General features: G+C 39.6%; 1 protein-coding gene across 1 annotated transcript in view; it reads right to left on the bottom strand.

Annotated features, from left to right (window-relative positions):
- The window catches only part of LOC128364171 (ADP-ribosylation factor-like protein 15), a 113,178-nt gene that overhangs the window by 53,911 nt on the left and 37,805 nt on the right, over nt 1–21,462 (bottom strand). Inside the window, 2 exon segments of the mRNA XM_053324712.1 lie at nt 10,237–10,296; nt 15,561–15,705. Of these exon segments, the coding sequence (XP_053180687.1) occupies nt 10,237–10,296; nt 15,561–15,705 (205 nt within the window).

Here is a 21,462-nt window from a genome sequence, read left to right as displayed (position 1 = left end):
ATTTGATAAGGTTTTACACAAAACAAATGTAAATGATTAATTCTTAAAACTACAGCCACTACTCCTTTTTTTTTGCAAAATCCAGAATCTATGAATATGCAAATATTGTTCTTTTCAAAAGTGAAACTGTTGTACATGTGTCACATTGGACCAAAATTGGCTTCCAAATTAGTTGTGATGTCACAAAATCATCCTGTATCTGTTAAACTCAGACTTAAGGCAAGAAGAAACTTTCCTCCTTCATCAAATGATACAAAATCAGCCTTCAAATGTCAAATACTGCACATACCTACATTATTCTCCTCAGTAAAGCTAAAATATAAAAACGTGACAAAAACAAAACACATTCTTTAGTATGGAGGGACTTTCGTTTCATTGTGTTTTGCTTAATTTGACTGTTTTAGACCTGATCCATTTAGATGTTGGTTGAATGTGTAGGTGCAGAGAACAGCAACACAAGCCATCATGTTAGTAATGGCAAGAGAGCAAAATAGATTCCAGTTAGCACAGAATATCGTAAAACATGATCTTGTGGTTCCATTACATAATTATCTACAGAGGCTACAACTGGCAAAGGAAATTGGTATCTCTTGTTTTTCCAAGATGAATTTAATCCCTGAGTGCATTGTTAAACATTTACAAAATGGTGCATCAGTTATGGGTTGTTTTTTTTTTACATCTGTATTGAGAGACTGAGGACTGACTTACTGTTTAACACCAGTGTGTGTGTGCAAGATTGTTTATTTGTTATTATATGAAACTCCACTCCAGCTGTCCTGGAACTAGCTTGACACGACCTATTCTCTACATTTACAGTAACAATTTATCCATTCATATGCAAGCAGTGCACTGAACCTAAATAAAAATGTATACCATTATAAAAGTGTAATAAAACTACAAATCATATTATTTATATCATTTGTTAGTTTTAAGTGTTTTAAATTGTTAGTTTAAATGTGTGTCTGTAAATATACTGCATGTGTTTTTTTGTCGGCAATGTAAGAAAACATTCATCCATGCTATAATTTCAACAATTATGACAGTATCACACTACAGAAAAAACATTTGATGTAAGTCTGTGATGTCAGAGTAACTCTCTCTGGAATCAAATGGAGAGAAATCTGATCTGAGAAAAAAAAACACATCCCCAGCCAACCCAGCCAACCCAGCCCTCCCTCTCCCTTTCAGCCAAGCAAGACTTTTTCAACCCTCTGCAGCAGATGGCAACAAGCAGAAACAAGGAGTTTAATTACTTATACAATGTACAACAAACTATACATGAATGTATAACCTTTATGCATGGTTTGAGTTCTGGGAGGCATGAATCTTAATGAAGGTATGGTATGTAGATGTATTAAATTAGTTACGATTCTTTCTATTTTGGCATCAGCACAGAAAATTAGCAAAAGTATTTTCCACATAGTGTAGTGCTTTTGAATTCCGGTTAAGGCACCATTGGACTATAGCTGTAGTTGTTAAGGTGTTGTTAAAATTATGACATGTCCAAACTCTATAATAGACATGGCAGCTTTATTTATGTAACCCCCGCAAATATGTTTCTTTTTTCTTTCACAAAAACACTGACACTAAATACAAAAAATGCATGAAAATACATGAGGCTTGTACACCAGAAGCTGGGATGGCACGGTGGGGCGGTACATCAGATGTTTATACACAACTCTGTGTATCTGATTTGTTCTTATTGAGCAACGTTCACTTTTTTAAGGGGCTGAGGAGTTAGGTTTTGGGGATATTCGCTGACATTTCGAGACAAAAACTATTTAGTATTACAGTCATTTTAACAGGAACTAAAAATCAAGACCATATTTTACTGATCCAGGCATTCCTGCACTGGGTGCGTGTTGCTTATCAAACTGATTACAAAATCTTACGGATTACTTTTAAAGCCCGGATGGGGCCTAGCCCCAAGTTATATGTCTGACCTCTTTGTGCCTCATGTTACCCCTTTTCTCCCTGAGATCCTCAGATGCTTCCTCTCTCATTGTTCCAAGATCTAGACTCAAGCACAAAGCTGATCGAGCCTTTGCTGTCAGGGCTCGTGGACTTAGAGGACATATGGGCAGCAAATGTATCACTTTTAAAAACTCACCTTTACAAAATAGTTTTTGATTGATTTAATTCTTAATGTTCTTACTTCTAGCTATTTTATTGTAAATCACTTAATACAATTACTGTAACTATGTCTTATTGTAACTGTGTTGTTCAAAAGTGCAAGTTTATTAAAGTGAAGGTCAAAACAAGATGTGAAAATATGAAAAACAGTGAGACCTAAGATAATGTGGGAGTCATGATGTCAGTAGTGCTGTGAGAGACGGGAAATGAGAAAAACAGACATCTACTGGTTACACAAACACAAGTGGCAACAATGTTTCAGTGATCAGGTTACTTCGTTTTATTTACCAAAGTGTGGCAATGAGTTAATAAACCAAACTCAGAGGCAAATGCCAGTAAAACATAAGCAAGCAATTACGCAGTAAAAATTAAATGCAGACAGTCTTTTCCTTCAATTCAGAGTCTCTTTCTGTTTTAGTGTGTACTGGTTGGTGTGTACTAAATTAATGCACAAATTCAAACAGGATGGGATGGTCTAAGTTTCAACCTACTACCCTATATTTTCATTTACTCTACATTAGGCTACTGTTGACAACTATTCTATTTGCTGTTGGGTATGAGGTATGAATGCAGGTATGATTTCAGATTCCCAGGCAGCTTCAAACAATACTTTCCCATACACCTCTGCCTCCTATCCTTCACCAGCTTCAGCCAGCGTTTACCTTGAACAAAATGCCAACATGTTGCTAATCAAGTCTTTTTTTTCACTCTTGAAAGTAGAAACACTGAAAGCAACCCTTTTTGATGTCTCCCTAACAAAAAACAGACAGTGTTTTTTTTTTTTTTTCTCTGAACATAACAGCTACAATACAGTGATGGGAGGGAGTGCTGGGACTGGTGAGGGAGGCCTCTAGTAAAGTTTGCTTACTTCACTGAGGAATGAGCTGGGGGTGGAGTGAGGTTGAAAACACTTCAGCTGTTGATACTCCTATCAACCTGCAGTCCCAGCAGTCTCTGTTTTGAAGTAAACAGTTCCTGTGTGAGGTCTAGCTTGAAACACGTTAATTCATTTATTCATATAATTGACAGAGCTAGTTTCCAGAAATGTGGTACCTTTTTGAGTTATAGGAGTCGTATTCTGGTTGGTCCATTTTCATCATGTGCTGCTGTGATTGGCAGAGCTGTTTATAGTTAAAAGACAAGTAATGTGACAGGTTGGGACCATGTGATTCATCGCTTCACTCAAGTTATTAATATTCCACTTTACCCAGCCCTCTTGCACATATAGCCCACTATACCAATATGAGCAAAAATATCATGTACATATGGATATGTCCTTATTGTCCTTGGACACTTGTCCTGCAATTAAAATGTCCTCAAACTTTTCTTTTCTTTTTTTTTTTTTTTTTTTTTTTTTAAATCTTAACTCCAGAAGTTGGTTTAGCTAATGCACTGTTAAGGTATTAACGGGTTGCCCCTTATAGTATCTGTGATGGACCATTCAGCCAGCATCAAAAATCCCCAACATCAAACAGCAAAATATCCTTGAACAAAGCCTCAAATAGAGATCAATTACACAGCTGTCCTCAGAACAAAATCAGAACAGTATGCGACTACCAGAACCATATTTAAACCCAAATGACAATTTACAAATTATTTCAGTTTTTTTTCCAATGCAAAATAAAAGCTTCCCTGCCTGCTTCAGTCACACACACACACTGTGGTCCCACTTGATAGTAATAGGAACCATATTGTGTCTGTGATGACTACGACGTTGTGGTTTTGGTCTAAGATGTGCTCACATACCTCCTATGGCTGTTGGTGGCCATAGACAACTATTTCTGTGAGTATTCTGTGATGTTCTTGCATATTACCTGATATGGCGTACAGTCATTTAACCCAAAGTGAGACAATGATACACAATGATAAAAATTCAACTACATTACCTGAGGTGTAAATGCATCATATGCATGCACTTTTTTCATATGCACACACACACACACACATTCTCATCTACAAACAAAAGCACATCCATCTGTAAATTGGCACATTTTTTAAATAAATAAATAAATGTTCTCATTTCCACTATATTGTGAATGGAGCAAATAATTGGAAAGCCTGGGTGACAAATACAATGTTTAAACAGGAATACCGCATGTGACAAATATCTACCTTTCTACTTCCAATCTAAAGGCACAAAACTAAACAGCAATGAGTGGTGATTATTAGGACCACTTCTTCATCAGCTGTCATCGTGTGGCATGAATGCACACTGTGAAATGGCCCGTCTAGACTTGACGTCATGTCACTGTCCAGACATATACACACACACATTCACACACACGCGCTCATACGCTCACTTAATAGATTCCTCCCTGTGTTCCCGGAGGTGCCCTTCCCACCTAATCCCCATACCTGGCATCATCAGCCGAGTAGCAAATGCTTACCAGACTAAAGATTGCCAGATACAAAATTCCCAATGTCAACCAAATACAAATACTTGATTACAATTTGTTCAGATGGGTGCAAAGAGGCTTCATGATACAATGTTTCCACACAATTTTGCTGCAGTGACGCTACCCTGTGATAAAGTGAATAATGTCTCCCTATTTCATGCTGGAGCAAAAGCCCACAATTCTCTCTGGGTATTTGTTTAATTCCTGATTAAATGTTCTAATTGCTTCTAACTGAGTAAGTAATACAATGTGTCATGGAGGTGACATCACCCCGCTGTGTCAGTGTCACACTTAAAGAGATAGAGGACAGGATCATTTCAGTCCCTTCTTCAATACTAAGCTCAATGGGCTCATATTACTAGATTTACATGCATTTAAGAAGACAAATTATTGGGGGAGATCATGTTCAAGCAGACACATAGAGAAACATTTTACATTCCAATATATACTGCAGTAAAGCCTGTTTAACAGCCATCAGATTTCTCTCCACCCCCCACCCCCCACATTTTTATATTTCAAGTGCATCAGTAAAATGTGGCGCGCTGCAGCCTTTTCTGAGCATTTGACCGACAGCTCTGACAGAGGACAGACACTTCAGCAAGAGACCACACAGTTTGCCTTTCTGCTGTTCAGCTGTGGAAAACAACATATTTAGATGTATTTATTTCAGTTACCGCTTCAGTGAGACTTTGGCTTTAATTACTTTGTCCTTTCATCCTGCCACAATGCTGTCACAACCATACTTTCCCTGTTTGGACATTTTTGTCATGCACAGGCACACATGTAGAAACCCACTTAAAAAACCTATTATCCCAAATACATTCCCGATACATCAGGTTTCTCCAGGAGAAATCTTTCTGTAAAAAAACATTTTTTCTCTAAATTCTTTACTCCAATGACAGGAAACAGGTTTCTCATTTTCATGATATTTAAGAAATCAGGGCTCTGCAGAAATCTGCCAATAACTAGGTTACTTAAACACATCATACGACAAGACAGAGACAAGTCCTGTCTGTCTGGTAACAATATGAGGTTGTGTGCTTTATCAAGGACAGACAATGTGTTCGAATCAATAAGCAAGGAGAGCTTAACAAAAGGAGTGACAATTGAAAAGAGACACAAAGATAAGACAAAAAAAAAACAAAAAAAACAAGCACAATCTGGAGCCAATGGTAAACAGAAGAAGAGATGGGAGACATAAAGGAAAGGAAGAAAACAGAGGCAAAAAACAGAGCTGAAGATGAGAAAGAGAAGAAAATGAAAACAAGACGGCAGGAACCTTAATGACAGATGCATGAGTGAGACACACGTAAAGCTCGGTCTGAATCATTACAGGCATCAAAAAGCAGGGTTTCCTGCTCAAAAGCTGTTTTGTGCCTCTGGTTTAATAGACAGCTTATGACAATCTGGTCCAGCGCACTCAAGGCAGAGAGACTAAAAAAATGCATTACCAGGCTTAGCAACTATTCAAGTTACAGTTCTAAATTACCTACATGTGGGGATGTCCCGAATCTCCCGATCTAGTTGTTCTGGCCCTGATCAAACTCTAAGTCCTTAGCTTTACAATGCAGATAGGGTTGTGCAACATATTGATATTGTATGGTTTTCATGTTATTAAACTAGATGACCTTAGATTTTGGATATTGTGATATTGCAAATGTGTTTTCTTCTCCTGGTTTTAAGAGGTTGCTTTACAGTTAAGTGATTATTTGCCTTTACCCACTTAGTCATTATATCCACATTACTGATTATTATTCATCAAAAATCTCAATGTCAACATATTTTGTGAAAGCATCAAAATCAAGCAGCAATATCTAAGTGTTTGGTCAGAAATATTGTGATATTTGATTTTGTCCATATTGCCCAGCCCTAATAGCAGCAGAGACACGTTGACTTTTTCACAGGCTTCTTAATCCAAATCATCCAATCGTCACGTAATCAGTGCCTGGTTCAAATCCAGCCACCACCACGCCCCCTCTCCCTGTTTCCCGTCGGCCTTTCTGCCACTTACTATATGAATAAAGAAAAAATAAAAATAACGAATATTGGTTATCTTAAATAATTGACGAGATGACATGATATGAATGAGAGTTTAACTGAACCCCTGAATTTCACGTGATGACAACCACTAGAAAGAGGACATATCACTCCACAATTAATTGAACAGCGGTGTGACCAAGTGAGGGTTCTGCCCTCACAAAAGCCCTTTGGCCGAGTACAGACACTGGTTTCAAGGGAGCATACAAACCTGACAACAGCTCAATTCAATTTTGGCTTGTCATCAAGATACTCACAGAATTTATGTTAATTAGCCACATCTTATATAATCTGTCTGCCTGTGAAACTAAGTGGCTAAAACACAGTATAGTGTAGGGCTGCACAATATTGGGGGGCGGGGGGGGGGGGGGGGGGGGAATTTCACCAGATACATGCAGTGTGTTATTCATGTACAGATATACCATTAACAATAATACTTTTCTTTAAAAATCTATCCTTTTCTAACAATTTAAGTGTAACTGTCGTTGTGCCACGTGCATGTTTAGAGGCAGGTGATTCGCAGATGCTGCATGCATAGCTGCATGATATGTTCTCTGGTGAAGAGGTGCACTTGATCAGTTTCTGAACCAACCAAAACAGGCAACAGTCATTTTAAAGCTGTGGTAGGCAAACCTGCTTTGGTTGTTTGATAAATTGATAAAGTGCACCACTTAATCAGAGCACATTGGGAAATGATCAAACCAAACAAAAAATCCTTTAATGAGGCTAAATTATGTAATAACAGATCTTGTAGATTAGTCATGGAAAATGAGAACCTTGCTAGTTTTCCTTTGTATCAAGAAGCAAAAAAAGTTGGAGCTTTAAGTGTTTTGAGTTAACGTCCCTTACTTGAAGTCGCACGTCCTGCTGTAACTATTGCACATGTGTACATTGTGATGACCATTCAGAAAAAAATGTATCATGCAGCCCTTATTAGAGTACGGTAATGACGGGATCTACAATTGATTGGCTTTATATATATATATCCTTTAAAATATGCCTGGATCGGCCTCAATATCGATCCTTGGGATGGATTTGGAACATCTTTATTTACATGGATTAATAGTTTGCAACTTTTAGATGACAGAGGAGACCTGGCTCCTAAGCTAACTCCAAGTGCCATGTTACAATCACTCCCTGCTGTATGCAAGATCTCTCTGCGTGCCAAAGGTGTTGACCTTAACACTCGCTTGTCTCCCATGTGCCCTCTTCCTGTCAAACTTAAACCACTTCTGTCTCCCAGATGAAATGAATTGAGCAATAATCAGGATAACCCTGCCAAGCAAACAGCAAGGATAGAATAACAGCATAAGACAAGAGTGAAGGCTAGGGCTTTAGTGAGGAGAGACTTCATGTGGTTTTCACTGCAAATACAGATTTCAGCATCAGTATTTGTGTCTTAAATGTTATTTTTGAACTGCTGCATTTTAAGGTCATCTGCCCACATCATCTGTCTTACTATTTTTTAGTGTAAAGGAAGGAAGAATACTTAATTGACATTCACTGGGCTTTTTAATGGGAGGGGAAGGAAATAAATGGGAAGTGCTTTACTTCTTCACGCTCCTCAACAAGCGCTTCGCCCCTTGCCTTAGTCAAGGCTGAGTGAAGAGAACAAGCCACAAAGGTATTGTGTAAAACACGTTTTTTGGGGTCAGGAATACTGATGTTTGTGCGTCACATCTTGTATCATTTTTCTGCATCATTGATGCAGTGCAAAATAACATAAAACTAAACCAGGCATGTTTGCTTGTTTTAAAGCCATAGGGAAAAGGGGGGGATACTGACAGAAATGAGAAGTGTTGACTAAGTTACAAACAGAGCAGAAAGGGGCTGCTTTAATAAGAAAAGGATCTGAAAGACTGACCAGTGGAACATTATGCAAGAGCATCAACTCTCAAGACTCCACATTTACGTCATATACATTTGGAACTAGGACAGTACACCTTCACTCAGCCAAACAAAAAGAGCTGTATGTCAACATTTCACCTCAAACTAAATCTGCTACTGCAATCCAAACAAAAAGTAGTCAGCAGAGTCGTCAAAACATCATGTGCTTGTTTTTACCCTCTCTAACTCATCCATAACGGATGGCACCATAAATCGCTCAAATTCTTTTGCTCTGTGTCTATTTAGCCGGAGAGTAAGGGTCCAGGCAGGGGGGCAAAGAGAAAAAGAGAACAGATTTCATCATCCTTTGCTGTGGCAGCAGCCTATACTAACTTCTCTAAATCAAACGTGTCATGCGTGGGACCAGTGTTTTTCCAACCACAATAATGTCCCACCAGACTGGCTTTGACCCAATCCAGAAAAACCTCTTTTGAAAACCCCCTAATGCGCTCTGTCCAAATTTGGTAGCACTCTCGTTGGTGGTCCCCTGGTGCCTCTTTGTGTGTGTCTGCGCATTAGTTAGTGTGTGTGTCTGTGCGTGTATGTTTTTCATCTTTTCAGGAGGCTACGTTGGGTGAGCCTTCAAAATATGCGGTGCACCTGTCGAGTACTCAGTGTGAAGAAAACAACATAAATTATTTTAACTCCCAACAAAACAATACGTTTTCTGGTGCCACTAAGTTGTTTGCAGGAGAAGGGATAGCATTGATTTATCCCTCTTTTAAGGCTCCCTTTAAGGACTGGAGTCCTCCCAGTGGTTCTGTTTACGTATATCCAACTCAAGATCCCTCATCTGTGCTTATTAAACGGTTTCCTCGAGTGCTGTACATTTCCAGGAATAACATTACGCAGACTGTACAGCCACTCTACAAAACCCTAACAGGTCTTACGTCTGTACACAAATGGAGGTAAAAGCAAAAATACGCTTACGCTGTTTTGTGTAAGCAGTTAATGTTGACGAGAGTAAATGAGATATAAAAAAAAATGTGTTATCATGTAAAAGGAAAAACAGACTGACATGCTTTTGTTTTTGTTTTTTTTTGTTGTTTTTTAAAGGCAAATCTACATATTCAGATTAGTAATGTTACCAACACATCCTATGGACGTACTTAAAGGAAGAGGATACTGAGAGCTTTATGGTAATAAACCCATCAACCCATGAAATAACATATCAAAATCTAATATCAGTTTTGACTATTAGTAACTTGTATTGAACACTGAACAACTGCAGAAGTAAAATATCAAATAATGTTTTTAAAGCTTGTAGCATATATTGTGTTATTCAATAAGGAGAATAAGTCAATGTTGCCAGGAAACTCGCCATATCAGTGATCAAGTTTTGAGTCCTAAAATCTGGAGTTGAGTTACCTTTTTTGAGGTAAAAATACTAAAAGAGATTAAAAAGTTAACATAATCAATTGTGTGTTTTTTTTATCCAGTCAAAATAAACCAGTAAAATCAATATGTGATAAGTTTGATATGATGATATGACTGTTCAAATAAAAAATTCACTGTATACTCAAACGGTGGTTGTTGCTTTTTTTCCTCAAGTGTCGTGTCTTTGATGGAATTTTCAAATGTACAACCACATTCAGAAACCCAATTAATTTATCTTGGGGCTGCAGCCAATGAACCTGCAAATAACTGGGTTGACCCACAAGAAAACATCATTGGTAGACCACTCTATTTCATCTGACACAGATTCACCCACCAGTTTTCATTGTGGGTTTCATGTGACAAAAGAGGCAATTTTTTACACCAAGACTATTCATGTATTTCTTACCTCCAAGTTCTTTTACATTCAAGATGGCATTTGGAAATGGCACTGCTTTGATGCTGAAACCTGAAAGGAGAAAAATGAGAGTCAATCAGTGTAATGACAAAGCCATTTTTATGTGTGTGTTGTGTGTGTGTGTGTGTGTGTGTGTGTGTGTGTGTGTGTGTGTGTGTGTGTGTGTGTGTGTGTGTGTGTGTGGACAGCACGTGTTAGAAGTGATGAGAGTCAACTTTTAGGAATGTTGGCTGGATTGCCTTTCAATAGTGAAAAAACTGACTTGAAATCCACTTTACCATTTTGTTTCCCTGGGATGTTTAGTGAACCTTTTCCAAACCACCAGCTGATGAACACAAAGAGCACTGACAACATATTTGTGTTGTAAAAAGGAAAGAAAAGAACACTTTGTGTGGTCCTGGTTAGCAAAACAGAAAAACAAAAGAAGCTAAACAGTGTTTTGCTCCAAGTTGGAATTGGTGGAGAATAGAGTTAATGTCTAAAGTGCTACCACGTATTATGTGGTCTGTTTCTGTGGTAGCATACGGTGGGAAATAGTAAAGAAACCCACTGACGGAAGACATTTAATGTTGTTCAAATTATACTAAATTGTCGCGGTGGGAATTCCTTTCTTGGTATCATTCACACAAAAGAAGGGAGAGACAATCGATTAGGATTTTCTAAACATCTGAATTAAATGCTTAATGTGGCTTTTAAACACATTACAACAGTCAAAAATCATGAAGCAGGGGAAACCATTCTTGTTATTCTTCATGATAGATGTTGCCAGACAGAGACATCTTTCCCAAATCATCAAATTAAACATATTTGTTAAACGTTTTTCTGTGTTTTAAACATGAACATGCAACAATGCAGTCACAGAGAAAACAACTATGGACATCCAAGCAAACTGCCACCAATTCATGTGAAACATTAAGTGAATCTGGCAGCAGTATGGAGGTTAAAGTAGTTAACACAATCAATCAAGCTAGTGATGGCTGATAAGCATCAATTCAATTCACAGATCATTCACAGAACATTTCCACCTGCACAAAGGATTTGCCTAAACTATGATCAGCATATCAATTCTGTAGTGTATGGACCCCACAGAGAAGACCAGTACTGATAACAGTTGTAAGATAACAGAGGACTAGAGTCATTGCAATAACATCCAAATCCAAGGGATGCCCAAGGGCACGGAGGGCACCAGTACATAACTGCATCCCTTCCCAACGGTTTCCTTCTTTGGGTGACCTGAATATTGAAATCATGAGAGCTCACTGTATTGGACCCTAGCATGACACCTCTTCCTCTTTATCCAGAATACTGACAATTATTGACTTTTGCCGCTGACTGCAAGATTACACTTTATTCAGTGTGTAACTCCTTCACCATTACATGCTAAGTGGTGCACTGAAATGGAACAGACACAATCACAAGCTAGCTGGAAAAAACATAAATAAGCCAGGAGTAACTATGGTTAGTGAAGACTATCCATTTCAATATTAACTTTTAATGAGAAGCTAGAGTTAATCGGCAAAGGAAGACCTACTCCAGAACTAATCACAACAGGATAAATTCAACAGGATTTCGTTTTCAAGTAACTTACGTAATAGCAATCACCAAAAGTTACGTTTTTAAAATCTAATAACACCTGCCGAAGCAACCGATATTATGGCCGCTGCTGCAACTGTTGAAAAACTGTCATTAATATATGTAGCTAATGTTGGCTGTGTGCACACTATGATGTGATTCTGCTGAAGTGGACACATAGCTTGTATGATGATGGAATTCTCTGCAAGGAGGATTTTCATTTCACTTGAAAAATTTTGTTTGTTTTGGTGATAACTCTCACTCCCTCTGTGTTGTTTGTTTATTTCATTGGCTGTCTAAGTTAGTCTCTTTTAGAGCTGTAATTATCATAAGTAACTTTTGCAGTACTGTAAGAGAGAATGCAGTAAAGTTGGGCTAGTAGTTGCTTGACGGGGGAAAGGGGGGGGGGGGGGTCAAGATTTAACAGTCACAGTTTGCTATTAAATGCAATGGTTGGAAAAAGGTCAGCCTTTGCTTTTTATTTTGTCCAATACTACCTATCTTTGGTGTGAATATACAAATATAAATAAAATATGGCTATTTATGATGGAGGGAGGGTCATGCATTTCCCCCTAGTCACTCAGGAAAAATATTTGTACCTCCAGGGAGAGTCAAGATAAAAATTATTTAAAAAGAAACAAGTCACACCCCAGCCACCACCCTCCCTTTGATGAATAACAAACAGTCCCTAACCTCTAGTCCTCAGAAATAACTCGGGACATTGTAAAAAGTAAGGACTTAATGGAATCCTAAACCTCCCATTTTTATCTCAAGAGGAAGCAGACCATTTGGGAACTCCTATTATATTAAATAGGCTCAAATAGGCCATTCTTGATATGAAACGAGGAAAGTCTTCAGAGAGGGACGTTACTCCACCCATTATGTGCTGAAATAAAGGCGTATGCCAAAGTCTTGACCTCCAGGATTTAGACACGTATGACCAAACTTGTGCATCATGACCAAATCGGTTTTATAAAATCCCGTCGGGCAGGAGACATTAGCAGATTACTTCATGTATAAAACTTTGTAAGTGATATTAAACACCCTGTGCTGTATGGTCACTCAATGCAGACAAAGCCTTTGATCAGCTGAGTGAGTGGCAATACCTATGGGAGGTGCTTGAGAAGTCTGGCCTTGGTCAGGGCTTCATTAAGCTGGTTAAGGTACTTTATACAAATCCCTTAGCCATAGTAACAGCCAACATCTTATCTACCCCAACCTTTATCTCTAGAGGGTCCCACCAGGGCTGTCCTCTCTCTCTCTCTCTCTCTCTCACTCCGCTTTTATTTTCTCTTTCTCTAGAACCTCTAGCCAAGAGTATCAGACAAAATCCCCTTAGTGAACCAATAAAAACACAATTCTCTGTCCTGATTTGCAGATGATATGCTGCTGTATGCCAATATTGCCCCTCCACACATTTTTGATGTCTTAACCCAAATTAGCTCTTTCTGTGAATATAAAATCAATTGCTTCAAGTCCCAACTCATGCCTCTTAATCCATCCTCAAATCTGTCTACACTTCCACCTCATATTCCAGTGGTTAAATCATTCATGTATCTAAGCAGTGGTATCCACCCCTCTTTATAATCTACTTCCACAAAGTGCTTCCAAAACATCCTAAAATGAGTAGGGACTTGAATAGATGGACAAAATGAACTCTGTCAGCGAAAGTGTAACCAAAATGGATATTCTCACCAGAGTAAACTTCTTATCCAAATAGCTATTGGGACAAATGAAACAAAGTTATTTCAGTTTGTGTTACTTTGTGTGGGGTGGTAAATGACCACGTATCAAGTTGTGCACATTGCAAAGAAGTAAAAGTGATGGTGGGTTGGTTGTCCCGAATTTTACATTACATTTTGGTCCTATGTGTTACACCCTGTGTCAACATAGCTTGATCCCAATGCTCAGGTCTCATGGAGACCGGTAGAATAGAATATAGCCCACCCTCACTGGTTACAAGACCTTGTTTATTCTGCTTTTCCTCTTAAACTTGTTAAGTGTCAGCTTGGTCCAATTATGGTCCTTTTAACTGTCAACATGGCGGTTTGTAGAGAATCACACCCAGACCTCTTTCAAAAGGTACACTCATAGTCATGGTCAAACCTGGAGTAGGGATCTTGGCTCTTCAGGGGATGACATTTGCTGGTCAACAATCTGGGACAGTTTAGATGGTAGTTCTAAAAATTCCAACCGCAAACTGATACATTTTAAATTACTGCATTGGATGCATCTCACTCCCGGGAAGCTCATATCCTCTCCTGACTGTGCGCTCTGCACTACTGAGGAAACATTTCTGCATGTGTATTGGAGTTGTCTAAGGGTAATGTATTTCTGGAATCTGAAATTAACCAAATTAACATTTAAGTGCCATATTGTCCAAAGATGCCCTTATTAAAATGCTTGAACCCTCTTCATTCTCTTTCCCGGAATTATTGGCAACAATATGTACTGCATATAATATGAAGATGTCAGTAGCAAGAATGTATAATGCCAAACAATCAACAATCAGTGCCTGGGCTTCCTTTACCGACAAAGTGACATCTTCTGAGCACACACATTTAGTCATAGACCCTATACGATTATTAATATGCAAATAATACCATACAGTTGACTTTAATTGTTGTGGTTTAATTGTTGGGTTAATTATTGTGTATCTGTTTATGTATACTGTTTGTTACCATGGTAAACAATAAAAAAGTTTATTAAATGAAAAAAAAGAGAAGTTCATAAAACGTTTTACTGCTGAGGTAATGGATCGACATACTTTATCCATTAAGGTCTACCAGGCGGCAGGCACAAACAGGTGTTCACTCAGTTGAACTACCGTAGAGACACAGAGACATGCACAACGGTAACAGGCAGCACATTTGGGAATTACTTTATATTTAGCTTCTAATGCTTAAAAGACCCGTGTGCAGGATTAAGTGGCTGGCTGAGATTGCAGAGAAAAGAATACATAGTGGGCACAAAACTCCTGAAAAACGCAAAAGACCCTCTCTAGAGCCAGTGTTTGATTTGCCATTCCTGGAATATTGTAGAAACATGGTGATGCAACATGACGGACCCACTCTATGTAGATATAAAGAGCTCATTCTGGGGTATCAAAAACACAACAACTCTTACTTTCATGGGATTATACACTAACAAACACGTACTTATGAATATTATATTCCATTTACGCCGAGTCCGTTTCACTACATACCACTAAATTCTACACACTGCACCTTTAAAGTGAACAATGACTAAATCTAAAATGGGACTTCTGCAACAGCTCAACACTGACTGCTGACAAAGCCAGGGGAGGGGAAGAGTAATGTGAGTGTCCTTGAGGGATTGCGTTGCGTATATGGAAAGCAGAGCGTTGACTACCAGGAGAATGATGTACTGACCCTAAAGCCTCCTCTTCTGGACATACTTAACACCAGCCTCCCACTTGACTAGAAGAAAAAAAGCTGAGTATTGGCTGGTGAGCTACAGCAGAGCATTTCTGGCATGACCACTGTGTAGACATACTGAAAACATGCCTCCCCCTATTGGAGAGCTGTAATACCTGGATAGCATTATGTGATTCTACATCGGAGGACAACATGTTCTTGAAGCATGACAGCATTTCAGAAGCTTAGGCAACATATGATGAAAAGGAGTACATGTCTGTCTATCTGCATGCTTCTATTTAGGTATACATCATTTTACTCTGAAATTCCTTCTTTCCCATTGATCCATATGTAATGTGCATATACCTGTCGTAGGAACAATTCCGTCGCTGCCCTCACTACAGAGGCGTGAGAGCAGGCTGGTCTTTCCAGCACCTGTCAGTCCAATGCACACCACATCATACTCTGGTCTCGGCGGCGGGGGTCCTTTACAGCACAGTGCACGGAAACACTGAAAACAAGACAAACAAAACAATTAATGCACTGGAAAAAGATCAAATGCGCCTGGTGGGACAAGGTAGTGATTAACATTATACATTTGGAATCACAAGTTTTGCTACCCTAAAAGTGAATACTCTTGGCAGAAACTCGCATCTTTCCAACTCTGCAGAAAGAGTCTCATGGGCCTCCCAACTGTCTTCATATGATGGAGCAGGAAACCCCACTACATCTCTAAAACGGGTCTGATCTATGAAACACTTACAGATCATCAGTTGATGTAAGAGGAGCAAACTGTATAACCAGAAAAGTATTTTTGAAAAAAGGAATGTAAAACCACAAGATGTTTTACTTGTAGTTATGATGTAATCATGCAACATTTTGAAAAGTCTATTTAAAAAAAAAAAAAAAAAAAATTAAAAGGTAAGTAAAAAGATGTAAGGGAGAAAAGGAGTGTTAAATTCACGCATCTAAGCACAACAACACAACATGTTTTTGTCTTCAGTGTCTGTGTGTGTGTGACCCTGTCTGATTGGGCCCTTATTGCAGCCAGAGGCAGACCTGACACTCAATGAATCACGGCCTGGGACTGAGGGCCTGCTGTGAGACATTAAGGAGCAAATGCAGTGTGAACCGTGAATGAGATCTTTAAACTTGTGTGGAGAGATCAGTATCCAAAACTAAAAAGAGATCTCTTTTATTAGCAAGACAGGAACCAGTCTGGACAAGGCAGAGCAGACACACACACACCCTCACTCTCCCATCCACTATATCACATTTCAGGTGGAAGAACATCAACACAAGATTGCTTACTGCTCTTGTCAGGGGACAACCCTGTTCAACACACTGCTACTCTGTTCAATCAAAGACTCTGACAGGAAGGAAAACACAAGCACAAGTGTACACGAACTGCAGAACATCTGTGCGCACATTCTCCAGGTGTGCTTTGGCATGCCATTAAAACATATACCTCAGTAGGGAGAAGCAGATATAAACAAATGGGAGGATAAACAAATAATGCTGTATCAACTTTCAAGTATCTTTGGCAAATGTTCAAAATTTAAGTTCAGTACAAGACAAGAATTCCTTCTGAAAATGACATTTTAACTGCAGCTCCTTTCTAGTCATGAGATTCATGAAACAACACCTCTTTGCTAGCTGACACATATTTCTTCAGACTAGCAGCACTTTCTATGAGATACAACCATTGCCTCTTTCAAATCAAACAGGAACAGGGCAACAGCAAAGAGTGTTGCAGCCTCAAGTCTTCCGCAGACCCCCAGACATCAGTGACCACCAGGGTCAGTTTTCAGAGCCGTGCCAAAACAGAGCTGCCGTTTGATGGAGATGTGGGGAATCTGCTTCAACAGAACCAGACGTCGGCTGAGCAATCCGACCCCCCCGACTCCTTGGTGAACCCGCCAGTCTGCTCAAACAGGAAACATTCTCCTCTTCCAGAAAAATGGTAAGATCAGAAACACACGCGTGTCAGATGGAGGAACACATGTAAAAACTTTGTTTGATGAGGTCATTCTATTCTCTTTCTTGCTCTCTGCGCCCCTCGCTGCCTCTACCCCCCACCCACCGTCCCTAAGGCTGCATGTAAAGATTTCTGTAGAGCGTGAATCTGCCCTTCAGGTGTCAATCCTCCGAGCTGACAACTGAACTTTGATGGAGAGCAAGCGGTATAGAGGTAATGAAAGATGGAAACAGTGGAGCAGTTGATATGAAGCTGCTATGAGTTGGGTGATTATTATTTATTCTTTCTCTTATATTAAAATGATTGGATCGAGTGTACAACAAAGGGTGTTAACAAATATGGTTGCTTGCCTAATTGGCATGCGGGAGCTGACAGACAGAACAATTCCCACCATCTCTCTCTCAACGTACAGTGCACAACAGTTACAAAAGAAGCCTCCAGGGCCTGACCCTGGGATCCCCAGGCACACAGTGGCCCCGGTGAGAGAGAGAGAGAGAGAGATGGTAGCTCCCACCTCTGGCCCTCTTTGACAGCACAAGATTGACGAGGGTAACTTGGTCAAAAGGCTCACAGGAGAAAAATAAATACGTCCAAAGGCCTTTGCTTACTTCAGGACAAGCCCCTCCCCTGTTGACCACACTCTCAATGATCTTAGAGTCAGTGTGCTGTGTCACTGAGACTCAGAGCTCAAATGAGGCGGTTCTGTGATGACTACTTTGATAAATCTCCAGGGCATTTAGAGAAACAGCTGAGAATAAAACTGGAAATTGAATTCAACATAGTCATTCAACAGTTGTCTGAATGCTGTTTGAGTTATTTACAGTATGTCCACACAACACAGAGGTGACTGAGTTATGCAAACATCCTCACATGGGCTATCACATGTGGAGACTTATCAGCTTTACTTCCTTGTTTATAAAGGTTACTACTAAACTACCATGAGGCCACCTGTGCATTAAAAAGAGGGCAATCTTTAAGAAAAACAAATAAAATCTTGCAACCCTTTGCCAAAACACTCTCCATAAAAAGGTCTACCATTCCTAGACTTTATTGATTGGCTGCCTCTTATAGGATTGGACATGTTTTAATTGTGCCTCCCTGAAAGACCTGCCGAGACATTACCTCATTGTTGTTGTGAAAGCTGATTAGCTAGGCTTTATGTAAATGAGAAACACAGCCGGATATAAATATCAACAAAGACATAGCCAGGCTGTATTTTTTCGGATTAAATGTCTCCTTAAAAAGATGCATGGCAGAAAGAAGGAAAGAAAAAACAGCCCCCCAGCCTCCAATCTGAAAAAGATGTCAAGACGTTTAATGGGTGACATAACTGGGCCTCCTGGCAGCGGACCAGAGCTGAAGCACACAAGAACAGAAGCTGAAGACACTACTGTTGGTCTACAATAGGCTGTGTGAGGCCAGGTCAGAGCAGCCCCCTCACTCTGAAGAAACAGAACTTAATAACAGTTGTTGACAATCAGTTGTATGAATGGAAATTAATTACTGTAGCTCCTTTTTCAGCCAAACCAACACCACAATGGAGTCTGACCTCGAGTGACCATCTGTTGATTTGCATACTTTTAGAACCTGACATGTGCACCGATATTTGGACAGTGCATAAATGGAAAAAAGCTCAAGGCACAGGCTTCAGCCATTATCAACCAAGGGGATCAGTTAAGAGTTTAAACATTTTAAGGAAAACTGTTCAGTCAATGAGTCACAACCCGTCGTGTTGCAAATTCACCTGAGGTGGTTGGACAGAACAGGAGCCAGGCTCTTTTTAGAAAACCACTTTGTATTTTTAGATGTAATAAATGTGGGTTAGAGGGAAGCCGCTACCACCGCAGCAGACTAGTTCATGTTTCACTCTCGTACTCTCTCTGTGGCCACCATTGAGACACCACAGGACATGGAAATGGAAAGGGGCATGACAGCATATTCCAAATTGAGGAACCCCATTAAGATTCCAGTTTCTATGGACAGTTTTTCTCCCCGCTTTAGTTGTGAAATAACTACTGATCATCGGGGTCGTTATAGAACAAGTGTTACATATTGCTTTTGAATGCTCCTGCCGGGTATTTTGATATTCACTGCCTAATCTAAGTGATGTGTTGCATGTAGGTGCATTGTGATTTTCTGTTTAGTTTAATAGAGCCAGTATTGTTCCTGAACAATGCTAAAACATTTAAACAGGTGTGCAGTATCAACTGTTTTTGGTGCTGGAATACTCACGAAAACCTCATAATTAATCCAATGTTTTGCCCAGAAAAGATTAGCAGTCTTTCGGGGTCTTTAGGATCATTACATAGTATTCTGGTTATCTAGTTGTTTGGCTAACATATCCAAACTGAACAAAGTGTACACCTATTATACACATCTGCTCTGTTAGATAAGTTTAGAAAAAAAAATAACATTTGGATGAAATACGTTCAGAAGGAGGTGTCTCTTAACCCTTAAACAGGCAGGAATGGAAATTGAGAATAAAATCCTAGTTATCTCATGTGCACCCAAGTTAAACATTTAAATAAATACATTTTTAAAATATTATCAATATTTTGGGTTTTTATTAGTTGCATCTCCTCCAAGATACGTTGTCCCTATTAAAGGTATAAAAATGGTCATAATGGTAAAAAACAATTGAATGTTTTATTTGATAAAGAGAAGTGTTACATTTTTGATTTCCCAGGTCATTAATATCACTCATACTAGTTTCTAAAGTATAGATCTACCACAAGCTTCAGCTCTACCAATCTAGTTCAATTCAAGGCACATACAACCAATCATTGTCCTAACAGGGTGTTAAAGAGTCAGTATCTCCTGGTGCACGTTGCCTGTTTAAGGGTTAATTCCATTTTGGCATTCCATGGACCACAAAGCTTTTTTTAAAAGTCCTTTTTCTAAGGACACCAAATATGTCAACTAGATAATGGAAAAAGGTATTAATATAATATAATGATGAGACAGACACATTTATTTTCCATTTGAATTGAAGATCTGTGCTACTGCCAAAAAGTTAAAAAACTTGACTACTAAAGGCATTTAAAAAAGGGAAAATTGAATCAATTTCAAGCATATGGATAATAATTGATCATCACTGAATGACATCTCATTGCAATCTTTCATTGCTGGCTGAAAACAGTGCATTGAAATCAGTCATCAGATCATCTTTTTGAGACACTTGGAGTTCTCCAAAAATTCCTGTGAGTCTGTGTGAAAATAATAATAATAATAGTGCTCCTGTTTATAGAGAATAAATGCCTTATGACTAATGAATCATCATTTTGGCAAAAAGGGTATTCATCTGGAAACTTACAGTTCAGGGAAATTTGGTATAGTACACCTTCCTTACTGTGAAGCTTATTTCTCACAATAGCACACAGACGCACAAACCCTGTTCACTGGCAGTAAAAACAGTTGGTCGTGTCCTTGCTCTACACGCCTGTGGCACAGCACACTTCCTCTTGAAAGGTAGGTTACACATCTGATATGCTTGAACTGTTTGCACTCGGCCCAGCAATGGTGCTAATGAGTGCAATAATGCCTCTTAAAAACTGTGGTATCACATTTACCTCCAGGCTTTTCCCAATAGCCAGGCACACCAAAAAGCAAACCATGACTTCCTGCTTAGCTGCCAATTTTCACGTAGCGGGTATCTTGATTTCCCAACCCCATTGGAGCTAGCAAAGGAAAGAAAAGAGGAGGAGTAGGAGAAAAGGGAAAGGACATCCGAGACACTGGCCTCTGGGAGTCATAGCCACCACAGACAGACACAGGACATGGACGGGCAAGCAGGCCGTTTTTATTTTTCCAGACGAAGTGTCGGGACAACACTTGTGTGCAGGGCTCACTCCTGACCTTTGAAAATGACAGTCCTTTATATGGGCGTCCCAACGGAGGAGTGGCGCTAACAGATATGTGTGTAATACACACCGGCCACAGTCATAACACAGGCCTGCAAAACTAGGGGAAAGTAGAGGGTGGGAGCGAAGAAGGGCATGTAGGAAGGCAGTCAGTCAGGGATGGAAGGAAGGGTAGAGGGGAGTTGGGGGTAGGGGGCGTAGGGGGTGCACAGGCAAAGGGGGGGGATGGAAGGGGCACATTCATTCATCCTCATTCATCTTCTCCCCCCTTCAGTTGTTGTTATTTGCCGCTTTGAAGCTGGATGGGGGGTGCACGGTGGGACACAGTGTGGTTCAGTACAGTGAGGGAAGGGGGTGTGTGGGGCGCACTGCATGCCATTCTCGTTAAGGGGTGAGAGAGACATGCTAGACACACAAGGCTGCTCACTGG

This window comes from Scomber japonicus, chromosome 9, assembly GCF_027409825.1.
Source record: "Scomber japonicus isolate fScoJap1 chromosome 9, fScoJap1.pri, whole genome shotgun sequence".
Taxonomy (NCBI): domain Eukaryota; kingdom Metazoa; phylum Chordata; class Actinopteri; order Scombriformes; family Scombridae; genus Scomber; species Scomber japonicus.
The sequence above is the reverse complement of the archived record's forward strand: the minus strand, read 5'-3'. Positions and strand labels throughout refer to the sequence as shown.